Source organism: Nycticebus coucang, chromosome 12 (genome assembly GCF_027406575.1).
Source record: "Nycticebus coucang isolate mNycCou1 chromosome 12, mNycCou1.pri, whole genome shotgun sequence".
Taxonomy (NCBI): domain Eukaryota; kingdom Metazoa; phylum Chordata; class Mammalia; order Primates; family Lorisidae; genus Nycticebus; species Nycticebus coucang.
Window position 1 is genome coordinate 41,329,904 of NC_069791.1, and position 18,904 is coordinate 41,348,807.

Consider the following 18,904-nt stretch of genomic DNA (forward strand, 5'->3'; position numbering starts at 1 on the left):
CAAGGAGACCAGCAAAACTGTTGCAATATAAAAGAGAGTTGGTGAACAAGGACAGAGGAGGTGAGGAATTGAGAGGATCATAAGAAAAATACTGATGATAAATTAACAAGCTATAGTATGGACCAAAGACAGGCAGAGAGAAAGTGGGAGGAGGCATGAAAAACAGGGAGACATGAAAAGACATGATAGATTCAAGGGGTGAAAGTAATTTTGGAGAGGAAGGTGGGCTCTCTGGGGGCGTGTTTTGTTTGAAGCTGCTGATGGGACAGCCAGGTGGGAATTTTAGCAAGTACATGTCTACATTTGTCTGAGGCTTGAGGTGTGAAGCAATCAACGCTGCAGATACAGACTCAGAAGAGCACCTGCATGGATACTGAGAAGAAAACCTTAGAAATAAATGAGGCCCAGTAATTCCACTGCTAAGGATGTATCCAAGAGAAATGAAAGTGTGTGTTCTCACAAAAACCTGTATACAAATGTCTATAGCAATGATATGGATAATAGCCAAAATGGAGAAAGAACCCAAATGTACATCGGCTAATACACAGATAAATAGGATGTGGTGTATTCATACAATGCAGTATTATTCAACTATAAAAAGGAATGAATACTGACCATGCTATAACATGGAAGAACTTTGAAAACACTATGCTAAGTGAAAGAAGCCGGTCACAAAAGAATACATACTGCATAATTCCATTTAAATGAAAAGCCACAAATGGCAAATTTATAGAGACAGAAAGAAGATTCGTAGTTGCTCAGGGTTGGAAAGGATGGGGGACTATGTGGCAATATCTAAAGGGTTTTGGATTTCCTTTTCCGAGTTGATGAAAATGTACTAAAATTGTCTGTGTTGATTGTTGCATGATGTACCTGTACAAATAGTAAAAACTACCAAATTGCACACTGGAAATGAGAGGATAGTAAGGTATGTGAATTATATCTCAATAAAGGTATTATTTTTAAGGAGAGAGAGAGAGAGAGAGATAGAGAGAGAGAGAGAGAGAATGAGAGCACCCAAGGAGAAGGTGCGTCCTGAGAATAGTTGTGGACCACAGACTGAACCTTTGAGATGTTTCCACGTTGAGACCAGCAGAAGGTCAGCCTGGGAAGCAGTCAGATTGGGGGAATCAGAGAGAAGTGTGAGGAAAAACACAAGAGGGCAGTTACACCAGTAAGGGGGAGAGATGGCGCCACAGAGCCCAGAGGGGCCAGTGCAGTGAGGACTGGAAGACACCTGTGGATTTGGCACCTAGGAAGAAGCCACTACCTGACCACAGGCAAGTGTGGGGAAGACAAGACAGAATATGATGAATCTAGATGGGGATGGACGGGTGGGGAAGAGGAGAAACACAGAACAGGAGCAAAACTAACTCCTCTGAGACGATACTGCTCTTAGTTGTTAGATATGCGATAGAGCCATTCTTCTAGATTGGGTTCTGTTGGGGGGCCTATTGCAGCCACACATGAACCCTTTCCCCTCCTCCTCTTTCTCTCCTCCTAAGACACAAAGGATAAGGTGAGCTTACCCTTACCCCCAAGTTCATGCCAAAGGACCCTAACCTTCAGGCAAGCTGTGGAATTTACGCACCTCCCACATTCCCATATAAAAGGGCTCTCTAACCACCCCAACTCAGACACAACCTTTGCACTGCCCAGGCTGGTCACCTTCCCCTTTCAATAAACCCAGCCCGAACGTCTCTGCTGAGCCCTCGTCTCTGGGTGCCACCGCTGACACCTTTTGTGTTTGAGGAGAGGTGGGAAGTTTAGGGAGACCCAAGCTAAGGGACTCAAACAATAACCTGCTTATCTGTCTCCATTTCCGAATTCAAATCTATTTTATTGTGTCCATTGCTTCTGGTCAGTACATCACCCATAGGACCTGAAGACAAGCATTGACTTGAAGGAATCATGTTCTGTGACATATCACGTCTTTTGTCATACTGGGGTGGCTATGGAGTGGAAGTGAAAACCCACCAAATAAAGACAATCAGAAAAGTACAAACCTAAGAGAAGTCAGATAAGCATAGTATCATCTTTTCACTGTTCAGAGGGGAAAATAAAAGGTTAGGGAACTTGTTCAAGGTCATAAAGTCTTCTGTAAAAGAGCTAAGACTAGAATCCAGATTTCCCAGCTCTCAGCAGATGTCTTGCCTGAGACTCATCCTGTCATCCCAACAAAAACACTGGGGCAGAACTGGCTTCTAATTCTTCACCACCTCTTAATCTCAGAATCTAGACATTCTGCTCTAAATTTATCTGACTATGTAATTAGACTGGGACTGGCTATTAAAGATCTGACTTTACTCCCTTAATAACTTATTTTGTATATCTCTTCACCAATTAAAAATATGTTGAGAGTTTTTTTGTCTATCTATACTATTTGAAATTATTTGGTGAAAATAAGATGATTTAACTTTTGATTTACATGCCCCTCCATCACCTTTTTTTTTGAGATGAATTCTGTTATGGATCCAGATTTCTGCTTAGAAATCTGTGCTGCTATTGAATATTTAAAACTTTCCTTCAGATGCCATTTGCCAGAATCTCTTTTCCTAAAGGAATGATTTCCCTCATCGGAGAAAAATCAAGGAGACTCTCATCTGATAAGCTCTCTCCTCCTTCTCCCACCCTTCTCCCTAACCCCTACCCCCCAAACCCAGAACAACATAAAGTTATAACCAGAAAGCTCTGGCAATAGTCAGACGGGAAGACTTTCATTACACTGAGGTGGTTTGGATCTGACAAGAAACAGTTTGATTAGAAAATACATTCATTTCTAATCATACATTGATTAGAAAAGTCACCTATATCTATACCTGGATATCCTACAGGTCTATATACAAAGTAATGTATCTCAAACTGCATTTATCACATTACTCTGTCAAAGACTGTCTATTCCTTCTCTGCATTTTTTAAAACTGAAGCTATTGATATTGACTTAGAAACACAAATTTCTGTGTTCCCTTATTTATTTCCTTCAGATGGTTGTGCTCCATTCTTTTTAAAATAAGTTTCCAAAATTTACCACTTAATTGTTTTTTCTTAGTTTTGGCCTTATGTCTTCTTGCTTTCAGGATATTTTCTATAACATTGGTAGAACTGCATTCTATGACTCACTACTCAGATAATCATGTCTAAATTTGGTACATAATCTAGTGATTTTCCACCTTTTACCACGATTCCTCGTAACATTTATTCCTTAAGTTCAGCTAACTTGCCATATTTTGAAGCTGCCACCCCCTTTCTAAATCTGTGTGTTTTCATTGTGCATTTCTTTATGACTGAAGAGTTCTTCCCACTTATACTAGTTAGTGAGAGTGAGAATTTACTCATTCCCCAAAAGGGCATTCAAATGTCATGTCCTCTGCGAGTCTGTCTCCAGACTTCGTACGCTTGTTCGCTTTCCCTCAGAAATAGTCATTGCTATTCTTGCTTTGTTAGTGCCCCGGCGATGGCCACAATATTTGCCACATTACATCAGAGTGAGCTGAGGAATGTCTGTCTCTCCAGTTGGATTTTGCATTTCTTGAATTCTTTGGCTGGGTACGCATATTATGCCTTCACTCATTTTTGTAAAAGTGTTTATCATAATGTTTGGTGCCTAGCTGTCATATGCAAAATGCATATTTATTTCATTGAGTTGAACCTCTAGCATTTTGCTATTTGTCATAAGTAGAAACTATTATCAGGTTTATGGCAAGTCTCTCCTCTTTTGTAGTGGAAATATTTATCTTTTTGTCTTGTTACAACAGGGACATCTGCTAATTAATGACACCAAGTGTTGAGTGTCTATGATATTGTGCCAAGATCTAATCTGAATAACCATTCTTTTTTATCATCTTGTAGACAGATTTGAAGCGGATCTTTAGGTGCTGTCCAGGAGGGCCATCCTCTACTAGAATGTGAAGCCACAATTGTATCAGTATTAATTTTTCTTTTTCATTTCCAACATCTTTCCATATATCTTTCTAAATTCTGTCCCTCAATGCCCTACATCAAACCTGAAAACTTAAGGGCCTAGGGATGCTAGAGCAGTGACCCTCAGATGAGGAAATTTTGTCCCTAAAGGACATGTGACAATACCTGAAGACATTTTTGATTGTCAGGACCTACGTGGTACCACCTACATCTAGTGGCAAACATCTTACACTGCACAGGACAGCCCTTACATCAAAGAACTATCTGGTCCAAAATGTCAGTAGTGGGGGAGTTAAAAAACTTTATCTAGAAGGTGCTGCCCAGATAGTACTTCCCAGTTTTTTTCTGTAGACATGGAAAGTCCGTGAGAATGAGAATGTCCATGCCTCAAATACTTAAGCAATGTGATCAACTATATCATGGAACTGTCAGCAGGAAGGATCAAAGCCTGGACTCACTGCCCACCTTTTTTTTCATGATCTCAAATCACTGAGTAGGAAGACTTTAAGAAAAAAAAAAGTATAATAGATTTTGTTTGTAGTTTCTCTCCCACTACTCAGTTAATTGCTAGTCATTTAGGAAAACGTACAACTGAAGGGATTTTAAAGAAACCGGACATAATGCTGAGGCGAGTATGGGTAAGGTATCAAGTTAACACTACATACCAATGACTGTTCTTAAACAAGGAGAAGAATGCACAGAATGAGTATGCTTCATGGCCACATTCCATGGCTCTCCTCTGTGATCTTGTTTGATGGAGAAGGGTTTGAAATTCCTACTTTCTAAGCTGGGAGAAAAGTGCTTTGAGAGTTTGTAAAATAAAAGCAAGAGAGTTTTCACAAATCTCAGCAGGCTGGAGGAAGAGAAGACCATTACAATGTGTGATTGTGGAAGAAATTGTTTCTATAATTGACAACAAACTACTTAGCAACATATAGTTGGCTTGTGTACTTGAATCTCATAGCCTGACACTCACCTGCAGGGTCACTGGGGATGGCTGGCTCACATCCCACACTCCTGGAGCTATCATTTCTCTGGGTGGCTCACTCTGCAACGTCATGCTGAACAGCCTAGACCCGAGAATGGATTTTCTGCAAGACACGACCCATACGGACAGACAGGAGTTACTTCACGAGGAAAGCTATTATTATCTGTAAATGTTTTCTTTTGGACTATAAACATAATCAGCTATTTTAGTGGCGTGATTCAGTTGCTAGAAAAGCAATATGGTATTCCACAAGTCCAGGCACTAATTGTCAGTTCATTTCTAATACACCACAATCATGGCTATTTTCCTAGATGCCTATATTTTTTTCCACGTGCGATTATTATTTACTCACAGTGGTTTCTAATGGGTAGCATTTATTCTTAATTGTTATCAGTGGTGATTACAAGGTGAGACCAAGAGTCTCAGATTTATATTCTTGCAGTTACGGCTGCCTTAAGTCAATAAAGATGTCACCTCTTCAGAACATTCTTTGCTCCATGGAGTGACTGAATTCCCTAGGCACCTTTAAAGATGTGAGCACTAAATTTATAGAGGAAAAAAAAAAAGACTTAAATTAGCACAGCATATGATCTGCAGAATAAAAATAGTCATGGGACTTCACAGAGGAAATGCTTCTTTATGTATAAATAGAAAGATTATTCATATACTGAATGTTTAAAAATTGGTGGTAAATTACCATAGCAAATGAGGGTGCGTACAGGAAAGATTTTAAAGAGGGAAGAATTCATGGATGGTTTTAACAGCTTCAGTAACATCCAAATGCATGGATCTTCATTTGAATTATAAAAGAAGTTACTCTGGCTGTACACATATATGAGAATCAGAATATCAGTAAAATGTTGCAAAAATCACTGAGAACAGTCTTTGGTTTTAATATGCCAAACTGAAAATGTAAAACCAAAAGTCAACAAAATTTGAGTATACCAAGAACTTTAAAGCATCCTCTGGGTCTTTCTGAATATATATATATAATTCCATCTTGCCATTTAACAGGTATTAGGCAAAACATCAGAAAAGAATGCACCAAAGTTTTCTTTAAACTTTAGCTTCCTGAGGCCTGCTTTCTTTATTATTTTCTCGATTTAAAGAGATGGCCAGAAAATATGTGCCTGAGGGTGTATAATTTGTAAAAATTGTTGGGCAGATATTTTTAGATGACCCAAGAATATTCTTCTATCCAGATGAATTTTGAGTCTTCTTTCCCTTTCTTCCATCCTTCATCTGAAGACGACTCATTTTGGTGTGAGAACACTAGGGTGCCAGGGTTAGTAAGGCAAAGGTTAGTTAACAGGTGTAAAGATTATAAAGTTAGTAATGTAATTTTTCCATTTGTCTTTAAGAGTGTATGACCTTCAACCCCATATAGACAAACTTCCTTTTGCCGGGGGAAAGTTCTGGATTAGCGTCAGGCAGGATGCAAGAGAGGAAAGAACACGTCACACACCGAACATGCAGGACTCAGGTCATAATGTTCTCCAGAGCATTTAGAGAGAATCTGTGAATGGTCAGACCAGGCAAGGAAGGGGAAGGAGGTGACATGATGGGTGGGAGAGCGTGATAACAGAAAAGCCTGCGCCTTCGGGCCATCTGGGAGGGTGGGAAGCAGGAGACAGAGGAAGGAGCAGAGTGAGGGCAGCGGACAGAGGGTTCCTGATTGTCTCTCCTCTGCCTTTGGAAGCAACGGGGACTAGTGAGCTAAATGAGCAAACAGGTCGCAGAAGGCAGAGCTCCTTTTCTCACGCCTCATTTCAGATCCTGGAAGGAAACTGCCTCTTGAGACTGCTCTGTACCAGCTTGGAGCACCATCATTAAATTTGGTGTCACAGGTTAGCAGGCAGGAGGAACTCCCGAGTTTAGCTTTGTGGGGCCTTCTTTGTTTTTTTTTTTTGTAGATGAGATGGCATCTGGAAATAGCCAAAGGTATCAAGGGTGAGGGCTTCCAAAAAGGGGGTCACTTATGGGGATAAGAGCCTCTGTGATAAGGACATTTTATTGGATCATCCCAGCTGAGGGCAAATGGAGGTTGCCAGCAAACCTCAGATGGGTCTGGTGCCTGTGACAGCCTGAGCCACCCAGGGAGAGCCAGGAAGGCTCTGCCCAGCTGTGGGAGCCCCACTCACAGCTACACTAGCTGCAGCTTCACCTGTAACAAGCAGCCACCAGCTTTATAACAGGCTTTGATTCAAATACCACAAGCCAAGGAGCCAAAGGATCTGTTGAGGTTTTTTCCTTTTCTTTGATCCTGTGTTCCTTTTCCCCTCTTAGGAAGAGAATCAGCGTGTAAGGAAGATATCAGAGTGATGGAGCACTTTTATCCAAGAGACTTCACACTTCTAAAAGAACGTTTTAAATTACTTAAGTAACAAATACTTTGTCATAGATCTGAAGTTTTTTCTCCCTGTTAGTGACACGCTGGGAGCGCGTAAGGAAAAGTGTGATACGTTAGTTGTGTTTTATTTTCCTTCATACCTATATTGTAAAATGTGGTATCTTTGTGTCTAGGCCATATATTTATGTATCTTAGCCATGATTCACTCTGAAAATCTGAGTAATCTAAGATGATTCTGATAGGGGAAGAGGGGACTCAAGAATCTAGTGGTAAGTACCTGTCATTTCTGTCCTGCGACAATAGTCACCAGGACGTTAACCTGAGGGACATGAGGTGGAATGAAGTCAGAACACCTGATGTAGGTGCATATATGGGGAATATATCACAAAGCAGAGGATAGGGAGAAAGGACTTTTGGCTCATAACAAGGCTGATGTAATATTTACTTTAACGTCATTGAAGGGGGAAAGAAATAAATATTTGACACCATTTTATGGGCTTTCTGTGAATTTTATATTATCTAATTTGCTTATTTGCTTTCTGATAATGGATTGTGCTAGAATCTCTCTCTCTCTCCTTTTTTTTTTTGTCACCCTTGGTAGAGTGCCACGGCGTCACAGCTCACAGCAACTTCAAACTCTTAGGCTTAAGCGATTCTCTTGCCTCAGCTTCTCAAGTAGCTGGGACTACAGATGCCCACTAAAATGCCCAGCTATGTTTTAGAGATGGGGTCTCATTCTGGCTCAGGCTGGTCTCGAAACAGTGGGCTCAGGCAATCCACCCACATCAGCCTCCCAAGTACTGGAATTACAGGCATGAGCCACCATGGCTGGCTAGAATATCTCTTTAGAAAGTGCAAGCATAAAGAAGTACATTTCAATAGACTTCTATAAATGAAAAATATGAAAAAGATAATTAGTGGGATTAAGATGTGAAAAGATACCTCTAAGAGTGTTGGTGGTTGCAGAAGGAAGATGAAAATGGAAACTTTTAACAGCAGGCAAGTGGACCACCATCATTTTTTTTAATTACCACTATTGTGAAAAGTTTGTTAAGTCAGTTAAAATTAAACAAATGAACAAAAATTGATGAAGGCAGTATATACAGAAAACAGATTCATCTAATAGAAAGAACAGAAGACTCCGCCAGGCCATCTGGATCCTGTCTTCAATAACTAGCCTTAATTAGCTTAACTTCTTTGAGCTTCTTGGACAAAATCAGTGGTTTTCCAGTGTTTTTGTAAAGCCTTGAGGTTCCACTGGTAGTTAAGGGGGGCCTTCAGAAGGGTGGTGGGAAAATGCCAATTTAACTGGACTGTAGATTTCAGATTCTTTCCACATAGCTCATACCTGGATTACTCATCCTCTTCACACTTTGAGATCTTTTCAATACAACGTTATTAGGAAAAGGACTACACTGCTAAGCATAAGTATTCTGGAAATTTTGAATGATATTTTAATTTAAATATTGTATAGATTCATTTACTACAGAAAAACCAATACAAACTTCGTGGCACCAGGAGAACTGATGGTCTGGTTTATTCTCTCTAGGCCCCTGTTTCCTCAAGAAATATAAGATATTTAAGTAAAATAATTATCAATTTTTAGCTATAGGTTTCTACACATCCACTACTGCATTCTGGACCCAGAGAATAAAAAGACCCCAGAAATGGGCAGACAACAGGATCAGATGATCCAGTGTTATAAATTTCGGGAGAGGGGGGGATTGTTGACTCTAATAGAGCTGCTAGGTTTCATGTGCAAGAGTGGAAAACCCAGGTAAGACTGAGGCAGGGCCCCCTCCTTATAGAGTAATGAGTTTTTTACATGGTGTTCATGGAGTAAGGCATGGCATCTAAGAGCAGGAAGGGAGGCCGCTGCCCATTTATGACTCATTGTCTATTATTGAAATGGCAGTCACATGGGAGTTATTTATATCCTACTGATCAAGGCCATCACTGAAGTCTGATTTTTCACACATCTGCCTCCTGAGGGTACATATGGGTGGCTAATGTGGTGCACCGAGTTAGTCCCTGCTGCAGATATTGAGGTGTTGGGAGCTTGTCCAAAAGTGATGCAAATAATTTAAAAATTTCAACCTCTGGCATAAATGGGTTAAGGTGATAAAGCCTGGACCTGTATTCTAGTTCTTGTTCTATTTGTACTTACCCTGATAATCATAGCAAGTCTTTTAACTTTCCTTCAAAATAGAGTTCTTCATCTGTAAAGGAGGCATTTGGACTAAGTGAAGGTCTCTCTTGGACAGGAAAGTAAAGCAATGTGGAATTGTCATCCATAATTGATAATATCAATCATAATATCTGAAATGATTAGATATGCGGGTTTGGGGAGTCAAGTTTGGCTACTCAGGTAATCATATAAGGAATCTAATTGTTTTGAGATTAAGAATTATTTTAGACCCTTTTTTAAATTCTGTAAAAGACTCTAATTTTCCCAGGCTTTAACTCAGCTTGGGTGCTTTGGAAGTACTGATGATCAGGCCAGACAACAGATCAATCAAATTAGAATTTTTAAAGGTGCTTGGGCCTTGGGTTGATTTTAAAATCTTCTCAGAAAATTCCATTGTTTAATCAGGGGTGAGAATCTCTGTGTTAGCTTACCACAATTTAGAAATGCTAAGGAACCATCATACTATTAGTTTTGAACTTAGAGATAGGAGCTCAAGCAACATTTTCTTTCTGCATTGTGGACACAGTGTGAATGCAGATGCATACAAGTCTTATCTGCAAATGCAGGGCTTATAAAACTTTTGTGGGCAAAATTTTATGTTTGGATTTCAGAAATTTTTTAAAGTAGAATTGAATGTGAATTTGCTTGCTTAAAAATGTAGTTTATTGATGCAGACCTAACTGATTTATCTGGGTTTAATCACCTTTGGTTCTTCTGAAACTCAATTTTAGAAACCATGATGAGATAGCAAACCTTTATAGTTTTGCATGTTCTCAGTTTTTATGTATGTTGGAAAAAATAATGACTTAAGTGCTCATTACAACTCCACATGGCTAGCTATGGGCAATTCAAACTAATGAAAGACAGATCCAATACCAAATGTTTACAGGCAGGGGTCATTCTATGAAAGGAAATGAAGTTAAGTCACCAATTTGTTGTGATCTGGAAATATCTGTATCAAATAAATTGGGTAATCTCCATAACTCAGAGCAACAAGCAAAGTGGGAGTCACTGCATCTCCCCAACTGCCCACCCCTACCTGCTGCATTTCTGATGTCCTAAAATGATCTGGATTTCTTTGACTCATTTAGCCCAGGAGCAGGGCAGATTTTCTGATTTCATGAGAAACAATCTGTTTGAAGTGTATTTACAAATGTTTACTGAAGTACTCTTTGAAGTAAGTTGTGCATTCTGATGTCCTATCATTTACAATTTTGACTCTTTCCCATAGAAAAATGGGATCTATCCCAGATGGCATTTCTCTCAGACGCCCATCTTCTGCGATCATTCACCTATAAAATGTTTACCAATGGCAAGTGATACCTGGCAAAATAGCATGCAAACAGCATAATTATCATCATTACCATCTTGAGAAAGGCCTTGAAAATTAGTTTGAAATAAAAAATATTCCCAACTTCTTACATATTTAATGTTTATTGACCTAACTGTTAAATGCACATTAGTGTATTAAGTCATGGAAGAGAATAAATGGAACGTATTTTTTCAGTGAATAGCTAGAAATAATATGCTACAAAAATGCTAGATCTTACAAATATTGCTGTTGAACCTTAAGGAAATTCACTCATGAAAAGCAATGACACTTGTTTAGCGGTTCAATGAGAAAGGAATGAAAGTTCTTAGCATGTAAACCAGATTTTTTTTTTTAAATGTTTGCTAACAGCACTAGGTATACCTTTTTGAGAAAAACTGTTTCTTATAAGTGTTTGAAATCTTACTTCATTCTATATTTCTAATATTGGGATTGATTTGTTTTTTCCAATTCAATAAACAAACTTCTACTGGTTGTCTATATAATGAGGCGCTGTTAAATATTAGGTATTATAAAAATTCAATACACCCCCTGTGCTCCAGTAACACCCAGAGAAATGGGCTAAAACATGAAAACAAATAATAGAGTAAAACACTCACAGCCCATATCAGAATTCATCCAACAAAGATATTTTAAGATTATCATGTTTGCTTTGATAATAATTAATGTATATGCCTAGGTGTGGGAACTAAGCATGGATCAAGAATTGGTTTTAACATTTTTGTTCTTTTTGGTTTTTGTCTTTGCAGTTTTTGGCCAAGGCTGGGTTTGAACCTGCCATCTCTGGTATGTGGGGCCGGCACCCTACTTCATTGCCTGTGGCTCAATGCAAAGTTTAAAAAATCAACAAATGATTGCGTGGTTCGCAGCAGAAGAAATGAAATGGGTGGAAGGAGAGAAACCGTTTTCTACTGTGAGACATGCAAGAGGAAGCCTGGACTGCATCCTGGAGATTGTTTCAAGAAGCATCACGACCAAAACAATTATAAACAAAACCACTTTAGTTATTTTATGTAACCTAAAATATATAATAAAATCATCAGATGAGTACATATTTGTCTTTTTCTCTTTTAAAATTGTAGGATAATTACAAGGAATTTACTAAACTCTTTTCCACCCAAAATAAATAAGAGCTGGGGGGTATGACAGTGGTAGAAAAACTGGAAAGGGTTAATTTTGCAACAGCCATTAGTTGCGAAAGAATATCTGAATTCATAATGGGGCCAAAAAAATATCATCTTAAAGTTATAAAATGTTTCTTTTTAACAATAAAAGGTCCAAAAAGCAGTTACATTGTGTAATTTTACTTTAGCCAGAATTCCATGACTGACATTCTTTCTAAATGACAGTATTAATCCAAATCACTTCGAACTACTAATTCCAGAGAAATTGACTCGTGAGAAAGAAAAGTAATTGAGGTTGCTCATGCCAAGATCTTTCATTGTAAATGACCCAGCTGACTAGCTGGACATGAGGCCTGTTTCTAAAGCCATTTCTACATTTTTACTTTTCAGTTCTGTTTTCAATAGTCATGATGTATATTGAGCTGCTTCAAATTTATTTATTTATTTATTTATTTATTTCAGGTTGATGTGAAGGTACAAACAATCAAATCAAAATATTTGAATTTGTTAGGTACAGGACCTCTTTTAGTTATGTCCTGTACCCAAAAGGTGTGTCACATACCTATACCTGTGTCCTTTCAAGGGGAGCACCCCAACCACCCCATCCTCTACCCCTCCCCCAGTACCCCTTGATACCCAACTTGAATTGAAATGAGATTTTCTCCATGTGGGTGGGAATTAGATCATCTACTAGGTTCATATTAGTATTGAGTATAGTGGATATTTGCTTTTCCATTTTACTGTTACTTTACTGAGAACAATGTGTTTTAACTCTATCTAGATTAATATAAAATTTTAGAATAAAATGTCTTCTTAATTTTCTCATTACATCATACACTACAAAATATTTAGTTCCACGGATGTTTTATTGAAATAGGACCTTTATTAACCACCAATGATATACTTACTCTTTTGAAAACAATGGAAGACAAGTCCAGGCCAGTAGCTTTGCATTGTTGGTTTCACAGGCAATCCCATACAGTTTTATAGTAAGCATAGATTCCTTTGGAAGTGACTTGATTTCAAGAGGAAAATTAATTCTAAAAATTTAAGAAAGAAGTAGTATTAACTACCCAATTGCAATTTTTATAATTTTTTTTAATGTAATAGTCTAGGACAAGAATATTTAATTATTTGAATCAACATATCTTCTTGAAATTTTTTGTTTACTCTTGTAAGAATGGAAATAACAGGGGGCAGTGCCTGTGGCTCAAGGAGTAGGGCGCCGGTCCCATATGCCGGAGGTGGCGGGTTCAAACCCAGCCCCGGCCAAAAAAAAAAAAAAGAATGGAAATAACAGAAGTACACAAAGCAATGAGATTTGTTAATCAGTAGGAATTGCTCGTTGTCATTTTGACATGAGCTTATTTTTACAAAATTATTGTAACTTACGCATTTACTCTCAAGTTATTGGAAGCAACAGATGAAAGAACGCCTTAGAATGTCATTGTCTTAGGGAGTTTAAGATGGCAGGAAATAACTTAAATGGGTCTTAAGAGTAAGTCAGCTATAATGAGATGGAGATTTTGAAAAGAATTTTCCAGGAAGAGAAAAGTAGATGGACAAAGGCATATATGCATGAAAAAAGATTAAGCATATCTGAGAAATAGTGCATGGTTCCTTGTGGCTAAAACAGAAGATGAAGTCATGTTGACAGGGGAAGTTGTAGAGGATGCAATTAGGAAGATGGGTGTTTGACAGTATGTTTAAGAATTCTGCATTTAAATTTTGACTTCCTTAAAATCAAAAGGAAACATTTGAAAGAGCCCCAAGTGTAGAGAGTTGTTTACAATTTAAAATTTGGACTGTTTTGAGTTACCAGAAATTTAGGCGTGATCACTGAAATGTAATGTATGTACAATTGATATGTTAAGGTCAAGGTGTGCTCAGCTCAGATTCTGGATGGTTTGTAGGTACTGGGAGAAAAAAAAGGCCACTAGGGATAAACACAGGATTTTTAAGAGTGAGAAAAACTTGAATTTGGGTGTTGAAGCTATCAATAAGGGAGTGTCTATGGTTATAAATTATACTTTAAGAGTAAGGGGGTATACATGGGTGGCATGATTCTCTAAGAAGGGGATTTTGAGAAAAAATTGTGATCTGATGTTTCTATTAGTGGGGAGGGAGATAGGTACCATTTTTTGCTTTTCTGGTGGCATATCAGTTGTACAGAGATGATCAGATTCTACTATGGGAGCCTCAAGAGAAGCATGGTGTTTAGGAACGAATTATCTATGAGACAAAGAGATGAAGGAAATATATTTCAAGAGGCTGAGATGGGGGAATATGTTTACTAGAAGTGATAATGCTAGAGATAAAAGGGAAAATTGGAACAAAGGTTGGCATAGAGAGAAAGGGTCGTGGGAACCAAATCATCATGAGTGGGAAGAAGACAGAGGACAGAGACCGGGAGGGTGACTGAGCAGCCTATATGTAACAACTCCTGATGGAGTGAGGTGTGAAGAGAATGAAGAGAGTCCACTGGCCCTGCAAGTCCTAGTTGAACTCTGACGTCAAATGGTCTAAGTGATAGGTGACTATTAAGAGTACTGATGATGACTAAAGCCTATAGTCCCACTGGAAAGTGCTGACTGAGCTTTGCACAGTGGAATGGTCAGGTAATATTGAGTGTCTTCTCACCCTAAGAGTTAGTTTTCTAACTTGGAAACTAGATAGCAGTTCTTACTCAGGGTAAAAGTCAAATAATAGCAACACATTTTCTTTTCCAGTGGCTTATAGCATCGAGCCTTGGGAATACCAGGAAGTTAACTCAGCCTGGTGATAACTGAGTTGAAGAAGTACACATCCCTGTCCTCAACACAGTGTTCTTGAGATGATCAGGTCCCGATGCAAGCTGCTCCTAGAGCAGCTAACAGGATTAGAGATAGAAGATCCATCTTAGAGGTAAAATGGATAAACTGATACTTGACTGGCAAAATACTTGTATAATAGCACAATGAAGAATTAAAGATGAATGCTAGTTTGTAGATTATGATATAACAGATACCTTTTACTCATAGGGAACATTGAAGAAAGAGAAAACGGGGTGGTAGAAAATGAGGGCAGTTTAGGACATGATGCCATTGAGTTAATGATATGTCAATATACATAATCTGTGTGTGGAAAGGATAGGTCCAAATTTTGGATTTGTATATATCTATGTTCAAAGAATGGCCGTGTTGACTCAGATGCATTGAAACTTTCTAAACTTTGTTTTTCCTTATTCACAAAATGGAATTACCATAACATGACATAATATGTGGCCAACAGTAGTTTGCATATCAGCATTATATTCACTTATTCAATTAGTAATGTAGTAATTTATGATAGTCACTGTGCATTTAATACTTAGATTCATAAAAATATCATGCAGATAGATGAAACATCATTCTATCTAAACATAAGGGGAGAAATGTAGGAAAGACTAAAGTGTAAAAATTCTTATATTTATAAATATTAGCAAATTGTAGATTATTAATTACAATATTAAATTGTTACTCATTTAGGTATCTAAAACTTAAAGTCTTTTCTTTCATATTCTTTCATACTCATATTATTCATCCCAGATAATGTAGGTATATTTCTTAGCTTAAAAGAAGCTCTGAAACTCAACATAAAATGCTGATGATTCTCTGGAATGCACAGTAATTTCTTTAATGTTCTTTTTTTTTAACCTATAATTGAATTTCTATTCAGTTTTCATATTTCTGTGCTAGGATGGAAACTGTAATTTCACTTTATTTCTCACATAATCTAGAATGTTCTTTTTTCCATTAGGTCTGACTTCTTCATGTATAACTTCACTTGTTAGTGAGCTTTTCACATTAAGAATGACAAAAATTAGATAAGTTACAGTGGATAGTTACTGCCAATCTCCATTCCGTCATTTTTATTAATAAAAATGAATTCTTCTAGGGTAAGAATAAGTGCTTTCCAAATAGCTATTTATTCATTTAAAATACATATGAATTTTTAAAGCCAAGATTATCTCATATTTACTGAAAATGTATGTTTTTTAACTTTTGGATGGCTACTTAAAGATCAAAGGAATAAAATAATTTCAGACTAAAAAAAAGAAAATAAGAGGTAATGTAGTAAGTGGGGTTAGAATGCTTCTTTTTATCCAAGTAAGAGGCACAGACCTCAAGTTTTAACCATACATTTGCCTCACTATACTATTTAAAAATGAGCAATCACTATTTTCTGTAAAACTTTGTCTTCTATATGAAAAAACTTTATAAAGAAGTTTCTAAAACCAGAGTAAGTTTCTGATAATAAAAATGAGAAAATTCTAAAACTACATTGTTTAGAACTTTCCTATTAATACTGATGTAAAGTCAAGACAACTAGAGTAAACGTTAGACCAACATAAGGACTTTAACTTTTGTCTGAGTGAAACAGGGAGCCATTTTACAATTTTTAAAGAGAAAAATGATATGCTTTGACTTACATTTTAAAGAGATCACTTTAGGTATGGTGCAGGGACTACAAAGGTGTAAGAGAGGTAGAAAGACCATCATGAGCCTATTGTTCAGGGTGTCCCAAAGGTTGTCCGTAAAGTCACCATACATAAGGAAAATGGGAAATTGTAGCCAAATGTACCTTTATTTACAAACTATTCATTACAAAATTTTACCAAGCAGTGGCTAACATGTATAGAATATTTTGTAAATACAGTAGAACCTCCATAGTTGACCACTTCCCTACATTGACCACCTTCTTATGTTGACCTAATTTCCATAGTTGGACATGCATCACAGTACAGTAGACCTAGTTCCTCATGTTGACCACCTTGTATGTTGACAAGTATGTTATAGTCCCTTGGGTGGGCAACTTACATTCTACCATATTTTGTAAAATTTGTAGTATTACAAGGGAGAGATTATTGTTGCTGAGACCAGTGATAGTGATTAGAAGTAATATTCTGGATATGTTTTGATGACAGAGCCAATAAGACTTCCTGGACACAGAATCTGAGGGAATAGCTCCAGGCTACGGATCGGACCTCAACAATTCAAACTAGAACTGATTATCCAGAGTGGTCATCCTCATTCATAGGTGGAGTGGTTTGAAATGTAAGATCAGGAATTCAGTTTTGGACATATTAGGTGTATAAGTGTGAAGTTGGTGATCAATGTCTGTGGTGGTGATATAAATTCAGGAGTTGCTGTCATATGAATAATATTTAAAGGTATGTGACTATATGCAAAAACTGAGGGAGTAAAGACACATACAACAAGAGAAGAGGGTTAAGGGCAAAGATAATGATCATTCTGGGAAAAGAAAAGCACATGGAACAACAAGAATGGCCGGTGAGGTAGGAGTGAGCCAAGTGGAAAGTAGGTATATGTCAGGTGGCTGGGTGAAGTTCAGCAGTGCCAAATGCTCCTAAAAGGTTATGTCAGAAGATTGAGAAACAAACATTAAGTTTAGTCATGCAGGTCACTGGTGACTCTAATATGATGAAAGCTTGATTGGATATGCTTTAGAGAAGAGGAAAAAAATTGAAGAAAATGAATATAGACAGGTTTTTGGATGGTTTTGCTACAAAGCACAGAAAAGAAATGGGAGGCTGTGGGCAGGATAAGAGAATAGAGGTTTTAATTTTTTTTTTTAAACTTAAAATGTGAGCACTACCCATGGGATGCAAATAATCTTCCTAAGATTTTATATGTTGTAAGAAATAGTATGTATGTCACAATAGACATTAGCTTAGGAGTCAGAGTGCATATAAACACTACTTCTGCCTTTTACTGGTTGTGTGACTTGGGACAAGCAAAAGTTGATTTTCTGATTTAGAAAATGGGTATGATATCACCTGTTTTATATGTTTGTTCCAAAGGTAGGACAGGATATACAGTTTGAGGGTTTATTATCGTGATTGGAATAGAACAGACAGTAAAAGCTATGTCAAGTTTTATTGAACAACCAAATTTCCATCCTTAAGTTTACAGTTTAACAATGAAATGTACGTTCAATTATAATGTAATGGGTAAGTGGTTTATAAACTATATAAAATGCCGTAAGTGCCTAACAAAATTAAAAGCAAATATTTTCAATGGAAATGAAATGAAAAATAGTTTTAGGTTAAAGCAGCTAATTCTATTAAGAGATTCAAAGAAACTCTTACCAAGAAGATAACTCCTGAGCAGGCTTAAAGGAAGTGAAGAAAGCGTGTCAATGCAGTTTTTCTATAATACTAAAAATTTTCTATTTATTTTGGGATTTTATGCTTTGAAATTGACTTTATTTATTTATTTATTTATTTATTTTAGAGATAGCGTTTCACTTTATCACCCTTGGTAGAGTGCTATGGTGTCACAGTCACAGCAACCTCCAACTCCTGGGCTTAGGAGATTCTCTTGCCTCAGCCTCCCGAGTAGCTGGGACTACAGGCACCCACCACAACACCCCAGCTATTTTTTGTTGCAGTTCAACCAGGGCTGGGTTCAATCCCATCACCCTCGGTCTATGGGGCCAGTGCCCTACCCACTGAGCCACAGGTGCTGCTCTGAAATTGACTTTAGAATTAGATATTTTGTCTTGAATTGTCTACAGGATGGCATGAATCTTTTAGTTTGAAATAAATCTGATTAAAAAAAAAACAACCAGGAAAACTTTTTAATTGAGTCAGAAGAATAATTTTAGTTATTGAGCCAGTTATTAATCTTTATAAGGAGCTACTTATACAAAATTTGTTAATATGCCCAATTACAATTCTTGGATTCATACTCTGTCTGGTGCTGCTTTACCTGTTGGGAACTGAATAAGAAAATTTTTTAAAAAAACAATCTTTGCATCATTTGGTAGAAGACATAAATATATACAAACACATTTGGTAAAATACCGTAAGAAAGAAGTCCAGAGTTCAGACCAAGTAACAACAATTAAAAAAAGATGGCCAATTTTATGTAATGGCACCCCAAGTGTTTATTAAGAAGGTGGAAGATGTGTCCTAAAAGATAATTAGATATTTCCGATGTAGGAAAGTGGAAGCACTGTG

General features: G+C 37.4%; 1 protein-coding gene across 3 annotated transcripts in view; it reads right to left on the minus strand.

Annotated features, from left to right (window-relative positions):
• The window catches only part of PIK3C2G (phosphatidylinositol-4-phosphate 3-kinase catalytic subunit type 2 gamma), a 453,317-nt gene that overhangs the window by 298,264 nt on the left and 136,149 nt on the right, over nucleotides 1-18,904 (minus strand). For all 3 annotated transcript variants that reach the window (XM_053556309.1, XM_053556307.1, XM_053556308.1), the window contains 2 exons: nucleotides 12,810-12,941; nucleotides 4,898-5,012 (listed from right to left, as the gene is read on the minus strand). In XM_053556309.1, the coding sequence (XP_053412284.1) occupies nucleotides 4,898-5,012; nucleotides 12,810-12,941 (247 nt within the window). The remainder of the gene's footprint in view (nucleotides 1-4,897; nucleotides 5,013-12,809; nucleotides 12,942-18,904) is intronic.